Genomic DNA, 27,924 nt, shown 5'->3' on the forward strand with positions numbered 1-27,924 from the left:
CAAGTTGTTATATAAGGATCTGGAAGGAGAGTGTTCATGCGAATGAGGTGAACTCAGAAATTTTCCAGTTGCAAAGAGGAACGAGATAGGGGTGTCCCATGTCCCATGTCCCCCTCCCCCTCTATTGTTTACGCGAGCGATAGGGCCCTTGGCCATTGCACTCAGGAGCTTGGATAAGTGGAGGGAGGTAGTGAAGGGGGGGGTGAAACATGGGGTGTCCCCATATGCCAATGACGTTTTGCTGTATATTTCCAACCCACTTCCCTTGGTGGGGGATATAATGGGGCTGCAATTTCGGGATACAATTTGAATTTGGAGAAGAGCAAGTGCTTTTTGGTGTCCCCAGGTGGCGGGAGCTGGCTCGGGGTGGGGATTTGCCATTTTGTGTGACGACTACTTACTTCAGGTATCTGGGGTGCAGGTGGCTCCGAGATTCGGCCCGCCTCCGTAAATTGAATTTCACGAGCCTGGTGGGCATGGCAAGGCGGTTCCGTTGAGGTGAGACAGCCTCCCGTCATTGGCAAGCCGAGTACAGTCGGTAAAGATGAACCTTTTGCCGCGGTATGTATTTTAATTCCAGTGTTTACGAGTCTTCTTGCCAAAAGCATTTTTAAAAATGGGGGTGGAACAGCTGATTTTGTTGTTTGTCCAGGCAGGTACGGTAGGGAGGATTCGGAAAACAGCGCTTCAGTGAGAGCAACAGTTAGGGGGGTTTGGCTCTGCTGAATCTGAGGTATTATTATTGGGTGGCAAACTCCAAGCAGGTGCGGGGTTGAGATAGGGAACCGGAAGCAACGTGGGCAATGATGGAGGCAGGTTCTTGCAGGGGGGTCAGGGTTGTGGGTGCTGGCAACAGCGCCACTCCCACTTGCCCCAGGGAAATCTTTCCGTAGTCCGGTGGTGGTGGCCACACAGAAGATATGGAGTTAATTTCGGTTGCAATTTTAAGTTAGTTGATGTCAATTCCAGTGAATCATTTCTTTGAGCCAGCGAGACTGGATACTAGGTTTCGGGGCTAGGAGGAGCAGGGGTAGTGGATATGATTGACTTATTTCTGGAAGGGTGATTTGCAAGCTTGGAAGAGTTAGCGGAGAAGTTGGAGATTCCAAGGAAGGAGGCCTTTAGGTATATGCAGGTGCGGGATTTTGCACAGAAGGCTTTCCCGATATTTCTCGTGACACCATCCTCCTCGTTGTTGGAGGGGGTGTTGTCGGTGATGGGTTTGGGGGGGGGGGGGGTCATCTCGGTGATTTATGGGAGGATTCGGGAGGAGGATACAACGTCGTTGGTGGGGGTTACAGCCAAGTGGGAGGAGGAGCTGGGGTGGCGCTGGAGGTGGTGTTCTGGTGTGAGGTGTTATGGAGGGTGAATGCCTCAACCTCATGTGTGAGACTAGGGTTAATACAATTAAAGGTGGTGCACAGGATGCACCTGACGAGGTCAAGGATGAGCCGACTGTTTGTGGGCATGGACGACACTTGCGAGTGGTGTGGGAGGGGCCCAGGCAGCCATGTACATATGTCTGGTCCTGTCCAAAGTTGAAGAAGTTTTGGGGTTCGTTCTTCAGCACCATGTTGGTAATCTTGCACTTGGAGCCCAGTCCCCTGGGGGCCATATTTGGTGTGTCGGACCTGCCGACGAGGGCGGGGCCTTAGTCTCGCTGATTGCTCACAGGAGGGTCCAATGGAGTGGAGGTCAGCTTCTCCACCATGTGTCTAGGTATGGCTAGGAGACTTGAAGTGAGTTTCTGTATCTTGCGACGGTTAAGTTCACCTTGAAGGGGGCGATTGAGGTGTTCCTCAGAAATAGAGTCTGCTTATTCTTCACTTTAAAGAGTTGATCACCATCAGCAGCTAAGGGAGAGTGACAGGGATGCGGGGGGGGTTATTTTTCAAGTCATATATGTACTGGTTTGTAGTGTGGGGGTTCTTTGGTTGTTCGTTTTGCTTTGTATTGTATTATTTTATATATAAAATGTTAAAAACCGAATAAAAATATATATTTTTTAAAAATTATATTCAGCTCTGACCAGAATTATTCTAACTCAGCTTCATTGAGACACTTTTCATTTGTACATCAGCAGACTATGGAATAAAGGGGAAAATCTTAATTCTACTATGGGATGTGAATGCTGAGATGGATCTGTGGAGACACATACAGGGCACTTCTCAGCACGCCAGAAAAAAATAAAAGGCTTTATATTATTCCAACTTTTCTGGTTACATTTGCGAGAGTAAACAAAATGCTTTTAGCAAGTCATGGTAACTCAGTTTATGTTCACTGCTCCATTCTCAAAATCATCAAAATTGGGAACATAAACCAAATTTTATATCCACAAGCACTTACTTTTGTCCATTCAGAGCAGCATGGTGCAGGGGGGTGTATCCTGAGTTGTCGACACAGTTGACATTTGGCCCTCTCCAAATACTGGAAAATAAAAAATATATACATTTTCATCTTAGAAATATTACTCCCATCCTCACTCCCCTCCAAGAGATAATCCTGAAGATAGAATTTTGTTCTCTGCTCTGAAAGAACACAGTTTTCTCCCCATCACAATAATGCATGTTTATGAAAACAAGCCAGAAAAATAAAATGCCTGACAGCATTGGGTGAGGGACAGTGCTTTATCCCTTATGCAACTGATCTTAGCTGCATTGTTGCCTGCGGCATGAAACAGCAAAATCTCCAAGTGGGAATTAGATGTCCACTAGTTTGGCAATCAAACAGCAACGTGGAAGCAGATCCCCACCTTGGACATAAGGGTTTTGCAGTCCAAGGGGAGGACCTATCTCCTCACAGTAATATTCACAAAATCTTCTGGATCTTCAAAAAGATCAGAACATTTCAACAAATTGCTTTTACACAGTGCCCTATAACACAGTAAAACAACATGCCAGCATTTTTAAACACCAAGCCACATAAGGCGTTAGCAAGAGGTTTATCAAAGGTAAATTTTAAAAGAGCAGCTTAAGAGGTGAGACAGATCAAGAGAGGCCAAGGGACAGAATTCCAGAGTTTTGGGCCCAAGCAGCTGAAAACATCACCAGAAATGTAGAGATTGAACAAGATGCCAAAATTGGAGGAGCGCAGATCTGGAGCTTTGAGAGATTGGAGGAATTTACAGAGGCAGCTGGCGAGAGGTTTCGAGGGAATCAGAAGACAAGGATAAAAAAAATTTAAATTGAGGATTTGTAGATCAATGCAGGACAGCAAGCACAGGGGTAATGAGTGAATGGGACTCGATAAGAACTAATAAGGGCAGCGAGTTTTGGATGAGTTCAAGTTTATGGTGGCCGGAAAATGGGAGCCAGCCAGCAGCGTCGAGATCAAAGATAATAAAGGCATGAAGGAATGCAGCAGAAGATGAGCTGAGGCAACGATGGAAAACGGAGATGTTATGGATGGAAGTAGGCTGAATTGGTGATGCAAAACAACAGAATGGAAAACAACATTGCAGCTGAACCACACCGCCAATAAATCAAAGAATAGCAACCCCCCTCACCCTTTACAAACCCCATCTGATCCTCCCCAATCACTTGCGGAAAGCACTCCTCCAACCTAAGCGCTAAGGCTTTGGCAAGAATCTTGGCATCCGCATTTAACAGGGATATTGGCCGATACAACTCACACTCCGCAGGGTCCTTATACTTTTTTAACGAGAGCAAAATAGGTGCCTGACCCATCGTCTCTGTGAGAGCCCCTTAGCCAATGCACCCTCAAACATCTCCACCAACAGCGCCACCAGCCTATCCACAAACTTAACAGAATTCCAGTGGGAACCCATTTGACCCTGGTTCTTTACCCGTTTACATCTTTCCTATCGCCGTCCGAACCTTCTCAATTCCCACTGGCTCCTCCAACCCTGCCCTCTCCTACTTTAGGACACTCCAGTTCCTACAAGAACTCCCTAATTTCCGACTCATCCCCGGAGACTCCTCAAATGCCCTGTTCATCTGCTCCTGTGCCACCACCAGCCCTCTCGGCCCATCCCAGACCTGAACAATCTCTTGTGAGGCTGCCTGCAGGAGAAGCTGTCATGCCAGCAAGCGACTGGCCTTCTCCCTGTACTCGTACACCACACCCTTTGCCCACCTCAACTGGAGTATGCTTCCCTGTAGACAAAAGATGGAACTGTGTCTGCAGTTCCTTTCTACTGACCAAAAGCTCCAGAGTAGGATCTTCCGCATACTTTCCATCAACCTCCAAGATTTATCGACAAGTCGCTGCCGCTCCTCTCTTGCCTCAGTATCCAACTGCACCTTATACAAGATGATCTCGCCTTCAGCTCCTCCCATACCAACGATGGCAAGACCTCCCCATTCTTATAAAACCCCACATAATCGTCAATCACCTTCTCCATCCTTGCACAAAAACTCGGATCCACAAGCAGGCTAGCATCCAACCTCCACCCTGGCCTCTGCGCAGGCCACTTCTCCACGACCACATTCACCAATTGCGAAGCATGATCTGAAATAACAATCGGCGAGCATTCTGCTTTACTCACCCCCGAGAACAACGACCCGGTCAACAAGCATGGCTTAAATCGATCCATCTTCGGATTCAACACTGTATTTAAATTCCCGCCTAAAATTAACTGATGCGTGTCCAGACTTGGTTTGGCTGCCAACATCCTCCTCATAAACCCTACATCATCCCAATTCAGGGCATACACACTAACCAACACCACCGACCTCCCCTCCAAAGCACCCGTTACTATAACGTATCTGGGGGCAGCAAGGTGGTGCAGTGGTTAGCACTACTGCCTCACAGTGCAGAGGGCTCGTGTTCGGTCCTGGTCCTAGGTCGCTGTCCGTGCGGAGTTTGCACATTCTCCCCAGGTCTCACCCCCACAACACAAAAAGATGCTCAGGCTAGGTGAATTGGCCACGCTAAATTGTCCCTTCATTGGTAAAATAGAATTGCGTAATCTTAAAAAACTTGTTTTTAAAATTTTTTTTTAACGTATCTGTCCCCCCTGATCTACCACCACCTTCTCCATCGGAAACCTAACTCTCTCAACCATTAGTACCACTATGCCCCCGGGCCTTGCTATCAAAGTCCGATTGGACCAACTGATTCACCCAACCATTAAGCCTAACCTGGTCCCTCACCCTCAAATAGGTCTCCTGCAACAGCACCACATCGACTCTCAAGTTCTTCAAATGCGAGAAGATTCTCGCCCCCTTCACCGGTCCACGCAACCCCCACACATTCCACGTTACCATTCAGACTGAGGTTCTCTCAACCCCCCCTCCCCCCACCCCCATTGACCACCACCCCTGCCCCTGATGGGACCATGCCCTATTCCTAGTCACCATCAGATGGCTACACCTCCCCCCTTTCCCAGAAACCCCCCAACCACATCCTCTCAAAACCGCTCCTCTCTGCATACTCTCCATCCCCCCACAGTTCACACCACCCAGGCCCATCAAGACCGGTTCACACAGGCTTGACCAGCATGGTCCCTCCCCCTACTTCACTCCCATTCACCACCCAACTTAAGTTTGCTAGCGAGGTGGCCCCTGGCAGAGCCCCTCCCCCCCCCCACAAAACCTAGTGCAAAAAACAACACAAAACCCACCCCCAAACCCAGCCCTTCTAAACCAACTAAGCATGATAAACCCAAAACAATGGGGGGAGAAACCCCAACACATTATCCCACCATCCCCAAACCATCCCCTCCCAACCACAACATAAGAAAACAAAGTCCAAACTCAGTTCAGTCCCAAACCTTCAGCCCTCACAAACACCTCCACCTGCTTCGCCATCTCAAAGCAATAGTGCTTGGAGTTATGCGTAACTTTCAACTTCGCCGGCTAGACCACCCTGAACAGCACATTACTCTTATAAAGTGCTGCCTTCACCCGGATAAAGGCCGCCCACCGACTTGCTAGCTCCACCGTGACGTCCTGGTTTACACGGATAACATGGCCTTCCCACCGATACTGCTTGGGCATCTCAAGACCTTCTCCTTCATCTAATAGCTGTGAAAACAGACCATCAAAGCTCCTTTTGCGGTCTGTGTGCATTCAGCATCCTGACCTTCCCGTTGCTTGCCATTTTAACAAAAGACCCTGCTCCCATGCCCACATGTCTGTCCTTGGCCTGCTGCAATGTTCCACTGAAGCTCAATGCAAACTGGAGGAACAACATCTCATCTTCAGGTTAGGCATGCGACAGCCTTCCGGTCTCAACATCGAATTCAGCAACTTCAGATGATTAGCTCTACCCCACCTCGACCCATTTGTTTTCATCCCATTTCAATGTAACTGACTTTTACCATTTCTTTCTTTCTTGTCTATCTTAATATATATTTAAACCCCGCCCCCCCCCATCTTATCCACCTTTCCTTACCCTTTCTCCTCTTTGCTTCCCCCTTCCCCTCCCCGCACATCTACAGTTCACCCTCTGATGTTAGTCACTCTGCTGTTTGGCCTTTCACATCTTTTGTTCTCTCTGGGGACTGCCATTAGCACTCTTTCCCCTTGGCGTCTGTGGCCATTAGCACCCGGTTGCCTTGAGTTTCTGTGGCTATCTTTCATTCTCACTCCACAGTATAAATATTTCCCACCTTTTCTGTCTGTTAGCTTTGACAGAGTCATCGGACTCGAAACGTTTGCTCTTTTCTCTCCCTACAGATGCTGTCAGACCTGCTGAGATTTTCCAGCATTTTCTCTTTCATTTCAGATTCCAGCACGGTAGCATTGTGGATAGCACAATTGCTTCACAGCTCCAGGGTCCCAGGTTCGATTCCAGCTTGGGTCACTGTCTGTGCGGAGTCTGCACATCCTCCCCGTGTGTGCGTGGGTTTCCTCCGGGTGCTCCGGTTTCCTCCCACAGTCCAAAGATGTGCAGGTTAGGTGGATTGGCCATGATAAATTGCCCTTAGTGTCCAAAATTGCCCTTAGTGTTGGGTGGGGTTACTGGGTTATGGGGATAGGGTGGAGGTGTTGACCTTGGGTAGAGTGCTCTTTCCAAGAGCCGGTGCAAGACTCGATGGGCCGAATGGCCTCCTTCTGCACTATAAATTCTATGATAATCCGCAGTAATTTGCTTTATTCCATCAAAGCTCTTGATGGATCATTCCCCTTTGGCTTCAGCCGGAGCGACCGATAAGCCCTGTCCAGCTCAGTGTTCACCTCCTCTCCCAACAGCCTGCCGAACATCTCCGAAAAGTACTCCATCGACCTTGGGCCGACCACCCCCTCAGGCAGTCCCACGATCCGAAGATTCTGTGCTGTGACCTGTTCTCCGGGTCCTCGACTCTGGCTCTCAGCATTTTATTACTTTCCTCCAGCTTCCGCAGCTCCTCTCCCACCGAGGTAGGCTGGTTGCTATGCTGCGACAATGCCCCCTCCACCCCCTTCAACACCCCTCCATGATCGGCACTACCGTTGAAGTCTTTTCAAGAGCCTCCTTATCAGGCCAATGTATCGTTCACCAAATGTTTGAGCATTCCCATCATCTCCTTCCCATACCACTCAAAATGCTTAGCAAACTGCACTGCCATCACCTCAGCCAGAGTGTCCACCGTTATGGGCACAACTCCACCTGGCAAGCTTGCCCCCACCTTCTCCCCCTCCTCTTCTCCCCCCCCCCCCCCCCCAAACAGAACTTCGCACCAAATTCTCAGGCGGACTAGCGCTTGTTCCTTTTCGTGCCGTATTCTTCCTTTGGGTTTTCAACATCCTCTAATTGCCATGACTTTACACGAGACAATTCATATAAAATTTACTCCAAAACTGAAAAGGGCCATAAAAACGAAAGCTCTAGCTGGAGCCACCCAATGTGCAACCACCACCACGTCACAACCGGAAGTCTCGTGCTTCATCTTTCACTCGGGTGAGGAAATTAAGATTGCGGCTGGGGATGGAGACAATCGTTTTGCTCTTCCCAATATCTATGTATTTCCAGCTGTTACACATATATAGATCATTTGCTGACTTCGGGGTGTCAGAGCAGCAAGAGCTCTTTGAAGAGATCGGGGCCAGCACCCTGGCCTTCACCTCCCGAACAGCCCAAAGATGACTCCTGCTCGAATGGAGATCGGCAGCGCAACCCAAGGTCTCGGACTGGCTGGCCAACTTGGCGGAATTCCTGATGCTCGGAAAAATACAGTTTGCCATCAGGGACCAGATGACGGGTTTCACCTCAGATGGAGGCAGTTCACCACCATCCTCAAAGACCTGTTGGTGAGCAGCAGCTTGGGGAGGGGTTAACATCCATTCACAACACAAAAAGAAAAAAAGTGTTTGCACTACGTCCGTGCCACGGTGCTTACAAGCAGCATTACGGTATGGTGCCCTGCAAAATGTTGAATTTCCGTCATTTTTTAATCTCTCTAATGCTGTACTAGGTTGAGCATCCCTTATCCGAAATTCCGAAAACTGAAAAATTCCGAAACCCATACGTTTTGAGCACGCCGCACATGTGCAGTTCGTAACGCGTGCCGCACATGCGCAGTTCCCAACGATCCGCACATGCACAGTTCCCAACATTCCACACATGCGCAGTTCCCAATGTGCGCCGCACCTGCGCAGTATATTCCAAAATCCGAAACACACTTGGCCCCAAGCATTTCGGATAAGGGATTTTCAACCAGAATCCGTTTCTTCATGTTATTGCTGCGTATTATTTTAATTTATTTTATTTGTTTGCGGTAAATGAAACTTCAATAAAATTTTTTTTTTTTTTTTTTTAAAACACTGCAGCTACAAAACCACGTACTCTGCAGCAAGTACATCATCTCCTGACTCCCCAAAGCCTGTGCAGTATCTACAAAGCATAAGGAGTGCGATGGAACACTCTCCGATTGCAGCTCCAATAGAACTCAAGTTCCAAACTATCCAAGACAAAGCAGTGCACTTGTTTGACACCCCATCCCATCATCTTCAACATGCACTCTCTAGGGGAGGGGGGTGTCTCTTTCGGGGGGGGGGGGGTATTTGGGCAGGCAGGGGAGGGGGTTTTCCTAGGGGTACTTGTAAAAAAAAAAGCATATGGAAGGGTTAATATGTGCGGGAGAAACCCATTGTATAAGTTCTGTATTATGTTCGATTGATATGTTTATGTTCTGTTCTTTTCTCTTTTTCTTTTCTGTTACGGGGGGGGGGGGGTTAATTGGTTGAAAATTTTTGTTGGAAAAACTTTGAATAAACTTTTTTTTCTTTAAAACATGCACTCTCTCCACCACCAGTTCATCATGGCTGCAATTTGTACCATTATTGAGATTCACTGCAGTAACTCAACAACTTGTTTGACAACAGCTTCCAAACCCGCAACCTCCATTGCCCGAAAGAAGGTCAGCAAGTGCATGAGAATACCACCACCTGCAAATTCCCCTCCAAGTCATGCATCATCCTGACTTGGAAAAAAAATCACCATTCCTTCATCATCACAGAATCAAAAGTATGGAACACCCGACACAATACTTTGGGTGCACCTAGACAAAATACAGCAGTGGTTCAAGAAGGCGGCTCCTCATCATCTTCTCAAGGGCTAATAATGTTTGTCTCGTCAGCCCAACTTATCAGGTAAAACTAGCAAAACCATCCAAAGTTTCTGCTGAATGCTTCCCAGCCCAGTGCAATTGCCCAGGGGACGTTAGCACTTCTGAATAATGGGCAGGTAAACTCTTACATAATCACCTACCGAGAAGGGATTCCCCAGAGCATCATTGGGCTACTCTCTAAAAAGTGAGAAATGGGGCTTTTCACAGTAACTTCATACTTGTGACAATAAAAGGTGATTATTAGGGGCTGGTTTCGCACAGTGGGCTAAACAGCTGGCTTGTAATGCAGAACAAGGCCAGCAGCATCGGTTCAATTCCCGTTCCGGCCTCCCCGAACAGATGCCGGAATGTGGCGACTAGGGGAATTTCACAGTAGCTTCATTGAAGCGTACTTGTGACAATAAGCGATTATTATTATTATTATTATTATTATTAAATGCTACACAGAAGAACCAGAAGGTTATGGGCCATGTAGTCAGATGTATAAAAGCTAATGGAGAGTTAGCCTTCACAGAATTCCTACAGTGCAAAAGGAGACCATTCAGCCCATTGAGTCTGCACCAACCTTCTGAAAGAGCACCCTACCCAAGTCCACACCCCTGCCCTATCCTGTAAACAGAAAACTCCACCTAACCTGCACACCTTTGGATACTAAAGGGGCAATTTAGCAAGGCCAATCCGCCTAACCTGCACATCTTTGGACTGTGGGAGGAAACCGGAGAAAATTCACGCAGACAAAGGGAAACGTGCAAACTCCACACAGAGTCACCCAAGGCAGGAATTGAACTCGGGTCCCTGCGCTGTGAGGCAGCAGTACCGTGCCACCCTCAAAGGGGCTGGAATATGATAGAGTGGATGTTATGCAATAGTTGAATAGAACTCAACGCATTGGCCATGTCTGGACTACTGTGTTCAGTTCTTAAGTTCTCTCAAATACAGAAAATTAATCATCTCAAACATAGCACCCTCTAAGAGGAAGTTAAAGAATCTGATCAGATCATGCTGTACTGCTTGTTCTAATGGAGCCCAGAACAAGCAGACCTTACATTAAAATTAAAGTTAGGTCATTCAGGTTGATGTCAAGAAGCACTTCTTCGCATACAGGATCAAGAAACTTTAACCATGGTTGCACTGGGAGCCACGTTTACATGCAGATACATCATGTTTGATTATCCAACCGCAGAAATACTTCAAATTTGGAAGCACAAATCACAAATCTGACAATTTTAAACTTGAGTATGTAGGAATACATTCTGATTCATACACAATGCAAGATTATCCTAACACCTTATCCTGAAAGACTTAAAATTAAAAGAACGTGCAACAAACAACCATGTTAATATATGCCGCGGCTCTTTTTTTTTTAAGCAGAGCACCATACAAAAACAAATTAGTTTTATGTTTGAAACAGAATGCCTAGGTTCATTCAAAAATTACCAGGCCCCAAGGACGCAGAATGATGTGTTGTATTGCCAATCTATTGCAATCCATAGATCCATATTGAAAGAATTTGAAGAGTAGAAGCCCAGTGTAGTTCTCAGTCTAATATCCATACACTTCCTAACGGCAGTATACTTGCAAGTTAATGGACATTCACCAAACAGTCATATATAATTTGTCCACAAGGTGGTGCTACAGCTTGCTAAGAAAGAATGGCCCGAATACCCTTTGCAATCAATATAACTGCACTAATTAATTTGCAAAACAAGTAGACTGCCATATATGCAAAACTTGGCTGCATTTTTGCATATTCACATTATTGATATTCAAATTCATAGGAAACAACAGTTCATCCAGTGACCAGTAATGATCTTTGAGAAAATATTTATCCTCTCACCCATTTCTTCCATTTAACACATTGCCATTTTTTAAAATTTCCCCCAGATTCCAGCCCCCACAGCAAGCAAACCATTGGCATTAGTAAGCAGGAAAGTGAACGGCACGAGACAAAATTTTGACAGTGCACAATTTAAAGTTTCAGAATCAATGCATTTTAAAACTTTGCGCCACAAGCTTAAAGTAATGTGGTACATATACTTGACATGACTGACCATTTGCCATTAGCATTAAAAACATATGAAGGCCCACAAATTGCCCTCAAGCCAGAAAACACTAACCATCCTTAGTTAGTGCTGCCCTTGCCCATTAAATCTCCAATGCTCTCCAAATTGCTGGGCATGTGAAAAGCACAGCATCATCTGCAGGACATCGGAGTGAATAGGGTAAGAAACTGTGTATCTCATTAACCAAACAGGTTGAAGGATTTTGAAATTAACACAAGTTTGAACAAGGAAGTCTAAGCTGGAATGGATGAATTCAATATCAAGTCTGGTTAAGTGTGTTAGAGGTAAATGAATATTGGATTGAGAGGAAATATTGGATTGATGAGCAGCAGGGTAGCATAGTGGTTAGCACTATGGCTTCACAACACCAGGGTCCCAGGTTCAATTCCTGTTTGGGTCACTGTCTGTGCAGAGTATGCACGTTCTCCCCGTGTCTGCGTGGGTTTCCTCCGGGTGCTCCGGTTTCCTCCCACAGTCCAAAGATGTGCAGGTTAGGTGGATTGGCCATGCTAAATTGCCCTCAGGTTAGTTGGGGTTGCTGGGTTACGTGGGATAGGGTGAAGGTGTGGGCTTAAGAAGGGTGCTCTTTCCAAGAGCCAGTGCAGACTCGATGGGCCGAATGGCCTCCTTCTGCACTGTTGATTCTATGAAACGTAAAAATATTTTTAAATCTCCAACAATTGAAGGGAATGAATGACATTTGTAATAGATCATTTTCAGTGCTAGAGATTGACTGGCATAAATTATTACATTGTGAAAAGTGCATTTAGACTTAAATGGATATGCCCAACATGGACTCGAAACAATGGGCACAATTTACTGGCCATGTCCCGCCGGAATCAATGTGGGACGTGACCAGTAGATCCCGGGAGAGACATCTCCCGAGATTCCAGACTGTCATTACACCTCGCGAGATCTGGTTACATCTTGTGAGATGCCGTGATCTGGATCCTGCCCACAATGGGTTTAGAAACCCACTTAACTCTGCTGACGAGCGAACGGACCGGCCTCACCAAGGGGATCCCAGAGAAGAACCATTTAGCACGGTACTTTTTTGAGGGGGGGGGGCAGGCGATCGGAGGCCCTCGGGTGGTCAGCCTCCAGGCAGGATGGCACCCTGGCACTGCTGGTGCCACCTGGGCACTGCCAGCATGGCACCCAGGCACTGTCAGACAAGCCAAATCACTGCCAATCTGGCAGTGCCAAAGTGCCAGGCTGGCATTTTGCTCACGTGCAGGGGTACCTTCGCCATGTGAAGTGAGGTGTTCTCTCCCCCCCCCCCCCGTCCTAATAGCGGAGTCGTGAAATTGGGGGGGGGGGGGGGTTGTCGGAGGGGCAAGAGATCAGGGTGCCATTTAGAAATGGTGTCCTGATCTCATCCTGCCTGAGAAGCTCCACTTGGAGCTCCTCAGTACGGCAAATGAAGCTAAGTGCAGCTTGGGGGGGTGGTGGGTGAGGAGAGAACCCCACTAATCCCGCTCGGACTCAGATTTTGTTTGGTTACATCATTACTCTGTTTCTCTCTCCACAGATTCTGCCATACCAGCTGAGTTTTTCAGTGTTTTGCTTTCTTTCAAACTTCCAGCATTCACAATATTTTGCTTTTATTTGAATGGTGAACCAGACAAGAAATGCCATTGTAGCAAAGCTGACAGGATCTTTTGGATTTCCATGTTAATGCATGGATCTGCTCTTGCCTCAAGTTGATGTGAGATTTTCACATTAATACTGGTGTTAGCAACTAACCTATTATTTTGACAGCCATTTTTGAGCCTGTGAAATCTTATCACTTTTCCTTAGATCTCTGTTGACGAAGATAGTCATACAAAGGGGAATGAGAAGTCAGTGGTAAATGTGACCAGCTAAATTAACTAAAGGAAGTGCAGTTGCAAAGTGGATTTTCCCATCTTGACTGTCAAATTGAGGCCAACTCAACTGTACTGGAGGTAAACTGGAACCAAGTCATCCACAAATTGTCTTGTTCAAAGAAAACCTGGAACAGGAAGGTACAGAAAAGATTAAGAATCAACATAGCTACAATGCTCACACTATGTGGCTCAGAAACTGCTCCAGGCTACATTGTTCCTTTCCTACCCACTCAAAACAAAGGTAGCAATCCCAGATTAAAATCCTTGACTCAAACATTTGAATGCTGCACAAAAGGTTTAAATCAGAATCAACCACTTCTTTTCAGCCTGCTAAAAAATGTAATTAAACTTCTACACCTTTGACCAGCTCAACTTCCTTCCATATATTTTAATTTTGTTTTCTCTGCCATGAGAATTTCCATTTAACCAAATGTTTTCCAAATGTTTATTTGCCAATGTTAACCAGAACACTATTGCAATGTAGAGTGGCTATGCTCCTCAGGTTGTCATTTTGGTTCCGTACAGTAATCGCAACACATTCAGCTATGGAGCAGTAGAGCAGGGATTTGTCAAAAATCAATCATGTGCTGAGAGCTGATTTCAGATAAATTGTATTTGCACCAAGTGAAGGCCAGCCACAACCAACAGGGGCCTACGTCTGTCCAGTTTCAGAATACATTTGGCAAGGTCAAGGAGTAAGGAACCTTGTCTTTTTTTTTTTAATTTAATTTATGGGACGTTGGCGTTGCTGTTAGACCAGCATTTATTACCCATCCCTAGTTGCCCTCAAGAAGGTGGTGGTGAACCTGCTTTGATACATGTTTGTAATAAAATACATTTTCTTTTTAAAAAAGGTGGTGGTGAGCTGACTTTGTGAACCGCTGCAGTCCCTGTGGTCTAGGTACACCCACTGTGCTGTGAGGGAGGGTGTTCCAGTATTTTGACCCAGCGACACTGAAGGAACGGCGATATATTTTCAAGTCGGGGTGGTGAGTGACTTGAAGGGGAACCACCAAGTGGTGGTGATCCCAGGTATCTGCTGCTCTTGTCCTTCTAGATGATAGTGGTTGTGGGTTTGGAAGATGCTGCCTAAGGAACCTTGGTGAGTTCCTGCAGTGCATCTTGTAGATGGCACACATTGCTGCCACTGTTCATTGGTGGTGGAGGGATTGAATGTTTGTGGAAGGCATAACAATGAAGCAGGCTGCATTGTCCTGGGTGGTACTAAGTTTCTTGAGTGTTGTTGGAACTACACTCATCCAGCCAAGTGGGAGTATTCCATTACACTCCCGACTTGTGCCTTGTAGATAGTGGAGAGGCTTTGGGAAATCAGGAGGTGAATTACTCGCGGCAGGATTCCAAGCCTCTGACCTGCTCTTGTAGCCACAGTATTTATTTGGCTAGTTTGGTTCAGTTTCTAGTTAATGGTAACCCCAGGGTATTGATAGTGGGGATTCAGTGATGGGGCTGGTTTAGCACAGTGGGCTAAGACAGCTGGCTTGTAATGCTGAACAAGACCAGCAGCGCGGGTTCAATTCCCGTTCCAGCGTCCCCGAACAGGTGCCGGAATGTGGCGACTCGGGGCTTTTCACAGTAACTTCATTGAAGCCCACTTGTGACAATAAGCGATTATTATTATTACATACTTCCCAGCAATCAACTATACAGTCTGTACAGATTTTCCCCCTTTTTCACCCCTCTGCGACGAACAGCCCCTCAAACACAGTCACAAACATCCCCCAGCTTTTCTCAAACCCCCCTGAAGAGGTCCTTAACTCATACTTTGTCTTCTCTAACCGCAGGAAGACGTACAGGTGACCCAACCAAGCTGCTACCCCCGGTGGCGATGCCGACCGCCACTCCAGCAAAATTCGCCACCGCGCAATCAGAAAGGCTAAGCCCACAACATTGGCTTCTCTGAAACCCCAAATAACGCCACCAAAGGGTCCAGGTCCACCTCCACTATCCTGGCTAAGACCGTGAACACTCCCGCCCAGAATCTTCCCAATTGTTCATAACCCCAAAATATATACACCAATTTTTCACAGCCCCAAAACATATGCGGCAATTTTCCGGAACCCCAAAACATGTGCGATTGCCTGGTACTTGTGGCACACAAATGTTACTTGCCATTTGCCAACCCAAGCCTGGATATTGTCCAGGTCTTGCTGCATTTGGACATGGACTGCTTCAGTATCTGAATCACGAGTGATACTGAACATTTTTGTACAATCATCAGCGAACAATCAAATGTGAACATCTCCACATCTAACCTTATGATTGAAGGTCATTGATGAAACATCTGAAGATGGGTGGACCTAGGACACTATCCCGAGGAACTCCTGCAGTGATGACTTTGCGCTGAAATGATTCACCTTCAATTATGACAGCCACCTTCCTTTGTGGCAGGTATGGCTCCAACCAACAGAGGATTTCCCCCTATTCCCATTGACTCCAGTTTTACTAGGGCTCCTTATTGCCATATCCGATTAAATGTTGCCTCATGTCATGGGCAGTCACTATCACCTCGGGAGTTCAGCTCTGTTGTCCATGTTTGAACCAAGATTGTAATGATCTCAGGAGCTGAGTGACCCTGGCAGAACATAACTGAGCATCCGTGAGCAGGTTACTGCTGAGTAAGTGCTGCTTGATGACCCCTTCCATCACTTTCCTGATCAATAGGGGTGGCACATTGGTTAGCACTGCTGGCTCACTTCGCCAGGGACCCGGGTTCAATTCCGGCTTGGGTGACTGTCTGTGTGGAGTTTGCACATTCTCCCATGTCTATGTGGCTTTCCTCCAGATGCTCCGGTTTCCTCCCACAGTCCAAAGATGTGCAGGTTAGGTGTATTGGCCATGCCGAATTGCCCCCAGGTGTCAAAAGATTAGGTGGGGTTACGGGGATGGGGCAGGGGATTAGGCCTGGGTGGGGTGGAATTTTGGAAGGCTGGTGCAGGCTCGATGGCCAAATGGCCTCCTTTTGCACTGTCAAGATTCTAGGAGAGTAGACTGATGGGGTGGTTTACAGGGCCAGGTTGAATTTGTCCTGTTTCTTGCATACAGAACATACCTGGGCAATTTTCCACATTGTCGAGTGCATGTCAGTGTTGCAGCTGTACAGGTATAGCTTGGCTACGGGTGCGGCAAGTTCTTGGAACACAAGTCTTCAGGACTATTATCAGACGGTTGTCAGGCCCCAAATCACGTGGAGTGAATCAAATTGGTTGAAGACTGACATCCCTGATGCTGGGGAGCTCCAGGGAGTCCGAGATGGATCATTTACTCAATACGTCTGATGGAAGATTTTTCCGGCTGCTTCAGCCTTGTCTTTTGCACAGGTGAGGGCGGCACGGTGGCACAATGGTTAGCACTGCTGCCTCACAATACCAGGGCCCCGGGTTCAATCCCGACCTTGGGTGTGGAGTTTGCACATTTTCCCAGTGTCTGTCCTCCCACAGTCCAACGGTGTGCAGGTTAGGTGGATTAGCCATGCTAAATTGCCCCTTAGGGTGGTGTTCAGGAATAGGACGGGGGATTGGACCTAGGTAGGGTGGTCTTTCAAAGGGTCGGTGCAGACTCGATGGGCCGAATGGCCTCCTTCTGCACTGTAGTGATTCTATGTACTAGACTCCCCCATCATTGAGGATGGGGATATTTGTGGACTCTCGCCCCCCCAATGAGTTGTTTAATTGTCCACTGCCATTCACGGCTCTTGTGGCAGGACTGCAGAGCTTAGATCTGATCTGTTGGTTGTGGAAGCATTTCACTCTTTCTATTGCTTGCTGCATATGCAGTTTGGCATGAAAGGAATCCTGTGTTGTAGATTCACCAGAAAGCAGTCCTGTGTTTTACCTTCACAGGTTTTTTAAAAACTTTTTGTCCCAAACATGCTCCAACACAGCAGCATAGTACAAAAATAAACATGGTACATACAGTTTGTTCAATTTTTCCCCTTTATTACTCCCTCCCACACACCCCCCCAACAAACAATTCCTCAAACATGGAGTGAAATGGCCTCTACCGCACGTATAACCCTTCCTCCAACTCCCTATGAGCACATTTTATCTTCTCCAACCTGAGGAGCTCATACAAATCCCCCAACCATGCCGCGACCCCCGGTGATGCTACCAAACTCCAGTTCAAAAGTATCTTATCGCCGGACAATCAGAGAGGTGAAGGCCACGGCGTCAGACCCCCTCCCCTCCTCCAGCCCGCCAGCGCCACAGAAACTCCAAAAATTGCCAACATAGGGTCCGGCATTATTTTGACCCTCACAATACCCGACACTCTCTCCAACAACGCCTCCCAAATTCTATCCAGCTTTGTACATATGGACATGATGAACCAGCCCCCTCCCACATCTCTCGTAAACATCTTCATTTCACAGGAAGGATCCACTCTTCGAGGTCCGAGGCATATGGACCCTATTTACCACCTTAAACTATATACGGCGCATCCGGGCACAGAGTTTGAGTTGACTTGGTAGATTATTTCACTCCAAATTCCCCACCCCCATCCTCAACTCTTCCTACGACTTCCTCTTGATCCCTTTTACCAAAGCCGACCCCTTTTCTCCCAACCAGCCTCAGATATCCGAATCCTCCCCTCCCCCACACATCGGGAGCAGCAACTTCTCTAACAGTGGTATATTTCAGCAACTGAGGGCAGCTCCTTCGGCGCAAAATCCTGCACCTGCTAATATTGAAACTGACTCGCCCTTGGCAACTTAATCCTCTCCCGTACCTCCTCGAACCCTGCGAACTTACCCTCCCCAAACAAGTCCCTCACCTTCACTATCCCTTCCTCTCCCCCATCTCCCATACATCCCATCCATCCACCTGGTACAAATCTATGGTTGACAGACAGTGGGGTCAATACCGACATGTGTCCTAATTTAAAGTGCCTCCTCAACTGATTCCAAATCTTAATTGACAACGCCATTTGTATACTTCCCCAGCAAAACGGCAAAGTGGCTGTCACCAGGGCCCTCAAGCTCATCCCCTTACATGAGTCCCCCTTCAACTGAACCCCGTCTGACCCCCCACCCCCCCCCAGCGCCTACCGCCCAGTAATAAAGTAGCCGATTTGGGAGGCATTTTGCATATGCACATGAGAATATCAGAAGACCAAACATCGATAAATGGCTGCCACCTCCGGGTGAAACGATCTTCCGCTGTAAGGCGACCTTCTCCAAATGCAGGAATTCTGCCAGGTCACCCTCCCACACCCCTGCCTTTGGCAACTCCATGTGCTGCCAGAGTACAAGATCCGTCTCTATGCTATCAAGGAGGCAAAGGCCAAAACATCGGCCTATCTCCCCACCTGGACCCCTGGGGTGGGATTTTCCAGTCACCGAAATCGCATTCGGTGATCGGACGGAGAATACCCGCTTCCAACGAAATCGGGGGGGGGGGGGGGCTTTTGCGATGCTCCGCCCCCTCCAAAGCCACGTACTCAGTACACGCGTACCAAATTCCTCAGGACGTTGCCCGAGACGCACCCACCCCCACCTCCGATGCTCCGCCCCAACCGCTGAGTTCCCGACAGCGATGGTCGTGTGTGCTATTATCCATCGGGAACTCGGCGTGGCGGCTGCGCACTCAGTCGAGGGCCGCCACAGTCGGGGGAGGGCTGATCCCCGGGTAGGGGGGACTTTGTCAGGGGCTGGGGACACTGTTGGGGAGTGGTCCGGGCTCGTGAGCCCGCCAATGGGGGACACTATTTTGCAGGCCGGGTCCGCGCACAGCCAGCATTATGTTGCACTGCTCAGCCATTTGTAGGCCGCCGCCTGGCGCATGCGCGGCCACGGACCCGGCAATTCTCCGGGCCGGATAGGCAGCGAATGCTGGGTGCTCTACACTGCCGGCATGCTAGCCCCCAGCCAAACCGAGGATCGGTAGCCGTTTTGCACCGAATGTTCAGTCGTAAAACGCCACCGTTCCCACGTCAACTTGAGGACAGAGCCTCAGAATCGGTGAATCCAGCCCCTGGATCTTCCAACACACCGAATATCACCACCTCCGGACTCGGGGCCATCTCCACACACAGATTCTCGGACATGACATCCGTGAACCCCTGCCAGAATCCCCTCAGCTTCTGGCACACCCAGAACATGTGGACACGATTCGCGGGGCTCCCTCGCACACCATCCACACCTATCCTCCATCCCCGCAAAGAACCAAATCATCCTCGCAACCATCATGTGGGCCCTATGCACCAATTTAACTGGAAGAGGTTTTTCACCTTGCACACAACAAGGACGCGTTCACTTTTCCACGTCCCGGCCCACAACTCCTCACCCAACACCTCCTCTCATTTACGTTTGAGCTACTCCACCGAGCACCCTCTCTCTCCATCAACTCCCCATAGATGTCTGGCACATTCCCCTCCCCAATATCATTCTCAGACAACAGCTTGCCCTGCAGCACCGGCGGCCTGAGCCCCGGGAAGGACAGCACCTCTCTCCTCACAAAATTCTTCACCTGCAGGTAACTGAAACCATTCCCTTTAGGCAGCTCATACATTTCCTCCAACTCCTCCAGGCCTGCAGACTTGTCCCTATAAACGAGTCCCTGAAGTCCCTTGAATATAAAAATTGGCAAGTCATGTTGCAGCTGTACAGGCCTTAGATAGGCCTCATTTGGAATAGTGTGTACAATTCTGGTCACCACACTACCAGAAGGATGTGGATGTTTTGGAGAGGGTACAGAAGCAGTTTACTAGGATGTTGCCTGGTATGGAGGGCATTAGCTATGAGGAGAAGTTAGATAAACGCGGTCTGTTCTCACTGGAACGCCGGCGGTTGAGAGGCGACCTGATAGAAATCTACAAGATTATGAGTGGCATGGACAGAGTGGATGGTCAGATGCTCTTTCCTAGGGTAGGAGAGTCAAGTACTAGGGGACACAGGTTTAAAGTGCATGGGGAAAAGTTTAGAATAGATGTGCAAGGGAAGTTTTTTTTATACAGAGGGTGGTAAATATATGGAACGCACTGCCTGGGGTGGTGGTGAGAGCAGGTACGGTCGCGGCATTTAAGGAGCATCTGGACAAATATATGAATAGGGTGGGAACGGAAGGATGCGGACTCCGTAAGTGCATAAGGTTTTAGTTTAGGCAGGTACCATGGTCGGCGCAGGCTTGGAGGGCCGAAGGGCATGTTCCTGTGCGGTATTGATCTTTGTTCTTACTCTATCCTGCTGACACCTCCGGAACCACGCATCCAGCCTCGCCGGCACAAACCTGTGATTGTCACATATCGGCGCCCACAACGGCATGCCCTCTAACCCGAACTGTTGCCTGTGCTGGCTCCAAACACGCAATTTAGGTGTGCCTAATTCATTTTTTCCAAGTAAGGGCCAATTTCGCGTGGTCAATCCACCTACCCTGCACATCTTTGAAACCCACACAAACATGGGGAGAATGTGCAAACTCCACACGGACAGTGACCCAGGGCCGGGATCGAACCTTGGACCTCGGCGCCATGAGCAGCAGTGCTAACCACTGTGCCAGCAGTGCTGCCCCAGCGCAACTCTGAAACCACCACCGTGTTCACTGTGAGAACAGAAGGGGCGCCAACAACAGTGCCCTAAAACCCGTCCTCCTACACAATACTGCCTCTATCCGTCTCCATACTAATCCTTCCTCGACTGGCCATTTCCTCACCATTCCATCAAAAACGCCACGCCAACGCCCTCATCCTCCTTTGTCAAAAACACCCTGCTCACCCACGGGGTCTTCCCTGCCACACAAACCCCAAAATTATCCTGGTCACCTTCCTGCTTGGGAACAAAGATGGGGAGGTTCTGGAATACGAGCAAGAACCTGGGCAGCACTGTCATTTTAACCGTCTACACCTGCCCAGCCAGTGACAGGGACGACACATCCACCTCTTGAAATCCACCTTCAGTCCCTCCACCAGCCATGCCAAGTTCAATTTATGCACTGTGCCCAACTCCACGCTACCTGAATTTATAGGTACCGAAAACCTGCCCCCAGCACTTGGAATGGCAACTTCCCTAACCTCCTCTCCTGCCCCCTAGCATTAATCGGGTAAACCTCGCTCTTCCCCATGTTCAATTTATACCCCGACAACCGGCCAAATTCCGCCAGGATCTCCATTACCCTTTCAAAGTTGCCCACCAGGTCAGAGATATATAACAAAAGATCCTCCGCATACGAGACTCTGTGTCCAGCCACACCCTACTCAATCCCTTTCCAGCCTCTCGATGCTTTAAGTGCCACTGCCAGCAGCTCTATCGCCAAGGCGAAAAGCAACATGAAGAGTGGGCACCCCAGCCTCGTCCACCAATGCAGCCCGAAGTACCCAGAGTTCAACTTATTAGTCTGGACAATAACCTTCGGCGTCCTGTACAGCAGCCAAACCCAATCCACGAACCCCTGACCAAACCCGAACTGACCCAGCACCTCCAACAGACACCCACTCCAGTGGAACAAAAGCCTTCTCCGCGTCCATTGCCACCACTACCTCCTGCTCCCCGAAAGGCATCATAATGACAGTAAGCAGCCTAGGCGCATTCGCTGACAACTGCCACTCCTTCACAAATCCCGCCTGGTCCTCCCATATCCCCCCAGGCACACAATCCTCTATCAGCAACGCTAACACCTTTGCATCCACATTAAGCAGCAATATCGGGCGGTATGACCCACACTGCTCCGTGTCCTTATCTTTCTTCAAAATCAGCTAAATGGACGCCTGCGACAATGAGGGCAGGGGGGGAAAGAGAGAGGAGAGAGAGCTTCTGCCTAACCCACGCTTCACTGTAACATCCCCACTAACATAGGCCCCAACCCCTCCACACATCTTGCAAAACTCAGCTCGGAACCCATCCGGCCCCAGGACCTTCTCTACCTGCATCAATCTAACGCTGTCCATCACCTCCCTCAGCCCAATTGGGGTCCCCAATCCCTGCACTAACCCCTCCTCCACCCTAGGGAACTCCCACTTTTTCAAGAACCGCCTCATACCCTCCTCCCCAAATGGAGGCTCCAACTCACACAGCCTCCTGTAGAAGGCCTCAAATACCCCATACACCCCTTCTAGGCCCGACACCACCTTGCCCCTATCATCCTTCAACCTCCCAATCTCCCTAGTCACTGTCTGCTTACTCAATCGGTGGGCGAACATCCTACTCGCCTTTTCCCCGTGCTCGTACACTGCCAATCTGGCCCTCCACAATTGCCCTACTGCCTTTCCCGTAGACACCAACCCAAACTCCATCTGGAACCACTGCCTCTCCTTTAATAGCCCCTCCTCTAGAGCCACGGATTACCTCCGACTCACCCTCAAAATCCCTACTCCTTGCTCTCTCCTCTCGCTCCACCCTCTCCCTATGTGCCTGAATCAAGATAAATTTGCCCTTAACTTGTACCTCAAGTGCCTCCTACAGCGTGGAGGCCGAGACCTCCCCGTGTCAATCCGCTTCGCATACCTCGAACGATGGCCCTCATCCTTTCACACACATCCTCACCCACTAACAACCCCTCATCCAACCTCCACTACGGCCATTGAGCCTCCCCCTGCGCCACCCGCAAATCCACCCAGTGCGACGTGTGGTCAGAAACCACAATCGCCGAATACTCCAAGTCAGCCATCCCGCCAGCAGCGCCTTGTCCATCATAAAATAATCGATCCAGGGGTACACCCAGTGTACGTGTGAGAAGTACGTGAACTCCTTCGCCATCACCAAGAGTGGCTCAGTAGTCTCACCATAGACTGAGCTCACCAGGTCTAAAGGGCATAGCTGCAAAACTGGGACTGCGGCAGGTGGTGAGGGAACCATCAAGATAATCCATAAAATACCTACAGGTGCAGATGGAAGCCATTCAACCCATCGAGTCTGCACTAACCCTCTCAAATAGTACTCTACCTCGGCCCATTTCGCTGCCCTACCTCGTAACCCCGCACATTGATCATAGCCAATCCACTTAACCTGGGATGTTTTTTCATAGAATTTACAGTGCAGAAGGAGGCCATTTGGCCCATCGAGTCTGCATCGGCTCTTGGCAAGAACACCCTACCCAAGCCCACACCTTCACTCTATCCCCATAACCCAGTAACCCCACCCAACACTAAGGGCAATTTTGGACACTAAGGGCAATTTATCATGGTCAATCCACCTAACCTGCACATCTTTGGACTGTGGGAGGAAACCGGAGCACCCGGAGGAAACCCACGCACACACTGGGAGGATGTGCAGACTCCGCACAGACAGTGACCCAAGACGGAATCGAACATGGGACCCTGGAGCTGTGAAGCAATTGTGCTATCCACAATGCTACCGTGTTGTGGGGTTGAGGGGAGGTGGGTTGGCGAGGCGGTGGTGTAGGTGGGATGCGGGGATCGGTAATTTGGAACATGTAGGTGGGGCCCTTTGTTAGGGCCTCTAGGTGGGTGTCGCCACACTATCAGGCGATGCTAGTGAACAGAAGCAGAGTGGGGCGGGGCAGTGGTGGTTAGCCAGAAGGGGGAAGGTAGGGAAGGGGGGTCGAGGAGGATTTGGGGGGGAAGGGGGTTAGCGACACGGCTGATATGGTGGATGAGTTTGGGTGAGGACGGAGAGCTGCGGCCATTTTGGGGGCCCAAGCTGGGTGACAATGGCAGGTCTTAGTAGCGAGGGGAGGCAGAAACCCCGAATGAGGATTGTAACATGGAATTCACATGGGTTAAATGATTGGTGGTGGCTTAACCTGAGGATCACCACACCTCAGCGAGGGGCAAGATTGATAATAATCATGAATATTCACGTATAATCTCAGCTGGTACGGGAATTGAACCCACGCTTCGTTCTGCTTCAAACCAGCTTCGAGCCAACTGCGCTAAACCGGCCCCCTGGTCCCACAAACAACAACTGGTCAATCTGCATTAATGGTGTTGATTGAGTGATAAATATTAGTCAAGTCACCAGGGACTTTTTTGAAATAATGTCCCGAGATCTTTTCCATCTACTCGAGAGCAGATGGAGCAGACACCACTTTAGTTAGTGTTACCAACCACAGCAGAATAAGCAGACACCAACCATGCAAGCTGCAATACTGCAAGATAAAAGCTCTTCGCCCACACATCCCAAAAATAAAACAGCATTAAAATCCGAATGAAGTATCTTTGGGAAAAAATATGCTACAGGCAGAATCAAAGAATTGAGCCAATTATCAGACGACACGAGATAACACTTCAAACGTTCAATCCAACCCCTGCATTCTAAGTCTATTTTGGGTACTCAATTTAAGAAATAAGCCATATGCCTGCTGCACATAATGTCACTCGAAATCAATGTCAAGTCTATTGAAAATGGACTTCCGGGTGCGGCTATGCAGAGCTAGGTCGCATATTCGGTAGCTCCCGCTTGGAACGGACTTTTGGGCTCTTTTACAGGGCCCCCACGGCATTTGTTTGACATTTCCCAGTGTGGGAAGAAGACTGCAGCATTCCCCTGACAGTGTCCCCCAGGAATGTTATGTCTTTTGGCTACCACACCCGGCAGAAACAGTAAAAGATTTGGCTTGTGCTGCAGGAATAGACAAAGGCCTCTTCCAGCATGCAAGCGGGGGAAGGGCAAGCTTAAAGCTGCAATCTGACTTGACTCTATCAAAGGTGAATTCTAGCAGCAGAGGGAACAACTGTGAAAAGGTCTACCAAGGCCATTGAAGAAGCAGGGACGAGGCTTCCGGTGGCGGCCATGGAGGAGTAGGTCGCGCATTCGGCAGCTCCCGTCTGGAACGGACTCTCAGACCTTTTTCAGGAGTTTCCATAGACTTTTTGGGGCTGACTGGTGAAGTGAACACTGCAAAAAGGATTCCCTCTCGACTTCCGGTTGCGGCTATGCGGAGCTAAGCCGCACGATTCGGCAGCTCCCGCTACCACGGACTTTCGGGCTCGTTAGAGGAGCCCCAACGGAACTTTTTTTTTTTTTGGCGCAGCCCATGGGGAAGGGAAGAGAGAGGTCCCCCTCCAACTTCTATGAAACGGACCAGAAGTGTAACGGCCAAAGGAGCGGCACTGGAGCAACGGGAGAAGCGAGGGAAAGAAAACAAAATGGCGGCGGCCAGGGACAAAGGGGAGCTGCAAGAGTTCATGAAGCGCTGCTTCGAGGAGCAGCGCGAGGAGATGCGCAAGATGTTGGCACCTATGCTTTCGGCAAGGACTCAGGATCACCCAGAAGGCCCACGAAGCTAAGATCCAGGAGGTACAGAAAAGAGTCAGTCAGAACGAGGACGAGCTCGTGGGCCTGGCGGTGAGAGTGGAGCAGAACGAGGCGCTACACAAGAGGTGGGCGGGAAGACTCGAAGACCTGGAGAACAGGTCGAGGAGAAAGAATCTGCGAATCCTGGGTCTCCCTGAGGGAGTGGAGGGGGCTGATGCCGGGGCATACGCGAGCACGATGCTCGAGGCGATGACGGGCACGAAGGCCCCTTCGAGGCCGCTGGAGTTGGACGGGGCACATCGGGTGCTGGCGAAGAAGCCCCAGGCAAATGAGCCGCCAAGGGCGATGGTGGTGAGGTTCCACCGGTTCACGGACAGAGAGTGGGTCCTGAGATGGGCCAAGAAGGAGCGGAGCAGTAAGTGGGACAATGCAGAGATCCGAATATACCCGGACTGGAGCACGGAGGCTGCAAAGCGGAGAGCGGGTTTCAACCGGGCCAAAGCGGCGTTGTACCGGAAAGAAGTGAAATTCGGAATGCTGCAGCCAGCGCGACTGTGGGTCACATACAAGGGCCAACACTATTACTTCGAAACACCTGACGAGGCGTGGACCTTTGTACAAGCCGAAAAGTTGGACTCTAACTGAGGGTTTGTGAGGGTGGGGGGGATGTTTGAGGGTTGATGTGTGATGGTTGTTGTATATAGGAAGTCAATCACGCGCAGGAAATGTTACATGGGCTGGGGGAGACAGGAGCTGCGCCAGAGGGGGCGGAGCGGGCTTTGGAAAGCGCAGGGTGTTTTCCCGCGCGCGGGAAGAAAGGTGGGAAGGGGAACGAAGGAATGCATATGGATTGGGACACTCCCACGCGGGGAGGTCAATGGGATGGCGGGGGAAGCCGGGGTCAGCAGGCGTCAGCTGACTTACGGGAGTGACATGGGGGGAGCAAAAAAGCTAGACAGGGATCTAGCGGGGGGAGGGGAGGGGGGAAAGGAAAAAGGGTTGCTGCTGCACTGGCCGAAAGGGAATGGGACACAGAAGTGGTGGTCGGGACGGGGGTGGGTTCTTTGGGGTGGAGGGCAGATGTGGAAAGTGCTCAGGGAGCCCGGCGAACCATGTCCATATGTTTTGGTCATGCCCGGCACTGGGGGGGTTCTGGAGAGGAGTGGCGGGAGCAATATCTCAGGTGGTGAAAGTCCGGGTCAAGCCAAGCTGGGGGCTAGCAATATTTGGAGTAGTGGACGAACCAGGAGTGCAGGAGGCGAAAGAGGCCGGCATTCTGGCCTTTGCGTCCCTAGTAGCCCGGCGAAGGGTCTTGCTAATGTGGAAGGAGGCGAAGCTCCCCAGCCTGGAGGCCTGGATAAATGATATGGCTGGGTTCATTAAATTGGAGAGGATTAAGTTCGCCTTGAGAGGGTCTGCGCAGGGGTTCTACAGGCGGTGACAACCGTTCCTAGACTATCTCGCGGAGCGTTAGAGGAAGGTCGGTCAGCAGCAGCAGCAACTTTGGGGAGGGGGGAGGGAGACTGCCTGGGAGGGTGGATGAGCAAGAGATAACATGAAGGATTGGGGAGGCTGGCACGTGCGGGTGAGGGCCAGTGTACAAAGCTGTGTAGGTATGTCATTTTGCCATGTATATATATCTTGCTCTGCGCGATTTCTCGGGGGTTTTTTGTTACGAGGGTGGGGGGGTTATTGTTTGTAAGGGAGAAAAATTGTGTTAAAAAACTTTAATAAATATATATATATTTTTTTTAAAGACTATTGAAAATGGCTTCAACACTTAAGTGACACAAAACTAACTGTATTCTATGCAGCATATACTTCAAAGTTTTTATAAATGGGTTAAAATGCTTCTTCGAAGGAGAATTTGATTTAATTTGCTTAGTTTGAAAAAGTACGGCAAATGTTTTCATGAATGAGTAAAATATGATCTGAATAGATAATTTTTTATGACAAGGCAAACAATTTAAAATGATTCACAAGAGGTGAGTGCCATTAAGATTAGATAAATCTCATTGTGAACGCATTAGGGGCCACTTAAGCACAACATTAAGCATATCATAGAGTGTCTATTCAATTAGAATAACGCATTAATCAAGCAAATAGCTTCCAACAGCCAAAATGTATGACAAATCGCTATCGACGAGCATCTGTGCAAAATCAGTTTCAATTTCCCAACATTTTACCTCAAATATCTGATCAACGCAAACTATCAAGTTACTTAAAAATGAACACTTTCCTAAACAGGTTTCTTATTTGTTTCCCAATGAAACCTACTGCTGAATTCACCAGTTTACAAAGAAAATAAATAACATT

The 27,924-nt window shown here is 49.0% G+C and overlaps 1 protein-coding gene across 6 annotated transcripts in view; it reads right to left on the reverse strand.

The window, feature by feature from the left end:
- Positions 1 to 27,924, reverse strand: part of LOC140393897 (ankyrin repeat and SAM domain-containing protein 1A-like) — a 642,533-nt gene that overhangs the window by 536,643 nt on the left and 77,966 nt on the right. For all 6 annotated transcript variants that reach the window (XM_072480500.1, XM_072480502.1, XM_072480497.1 and 3 more), the window contains exon 2: positions 2,347 to 2,427. In XM_072480500.1, coding sequence (XP_072336601.1) covers positions 2,347 to 2,427 — 81 coding nt within the window. The remainder of the gene's footprint in view (positions 1 to 2,346; positions 2,428 to 27,924) is intronic.

Source organism: Scyliorhinus torazame, chromosome 17, assembly GCF_047496885.1.
Source record: "Scyliorhinus torazame isolate Kashiwa2021f chromosome 17, sScyTor2.1, whole genome shotgun sequence".
NCBI lineage: Eukaryota > Metazoa > Chordata > Chondrichthyes > Carcharhiniformes > Scyliorhinidae > Scyliorhinus > Scyliorhinus torazame.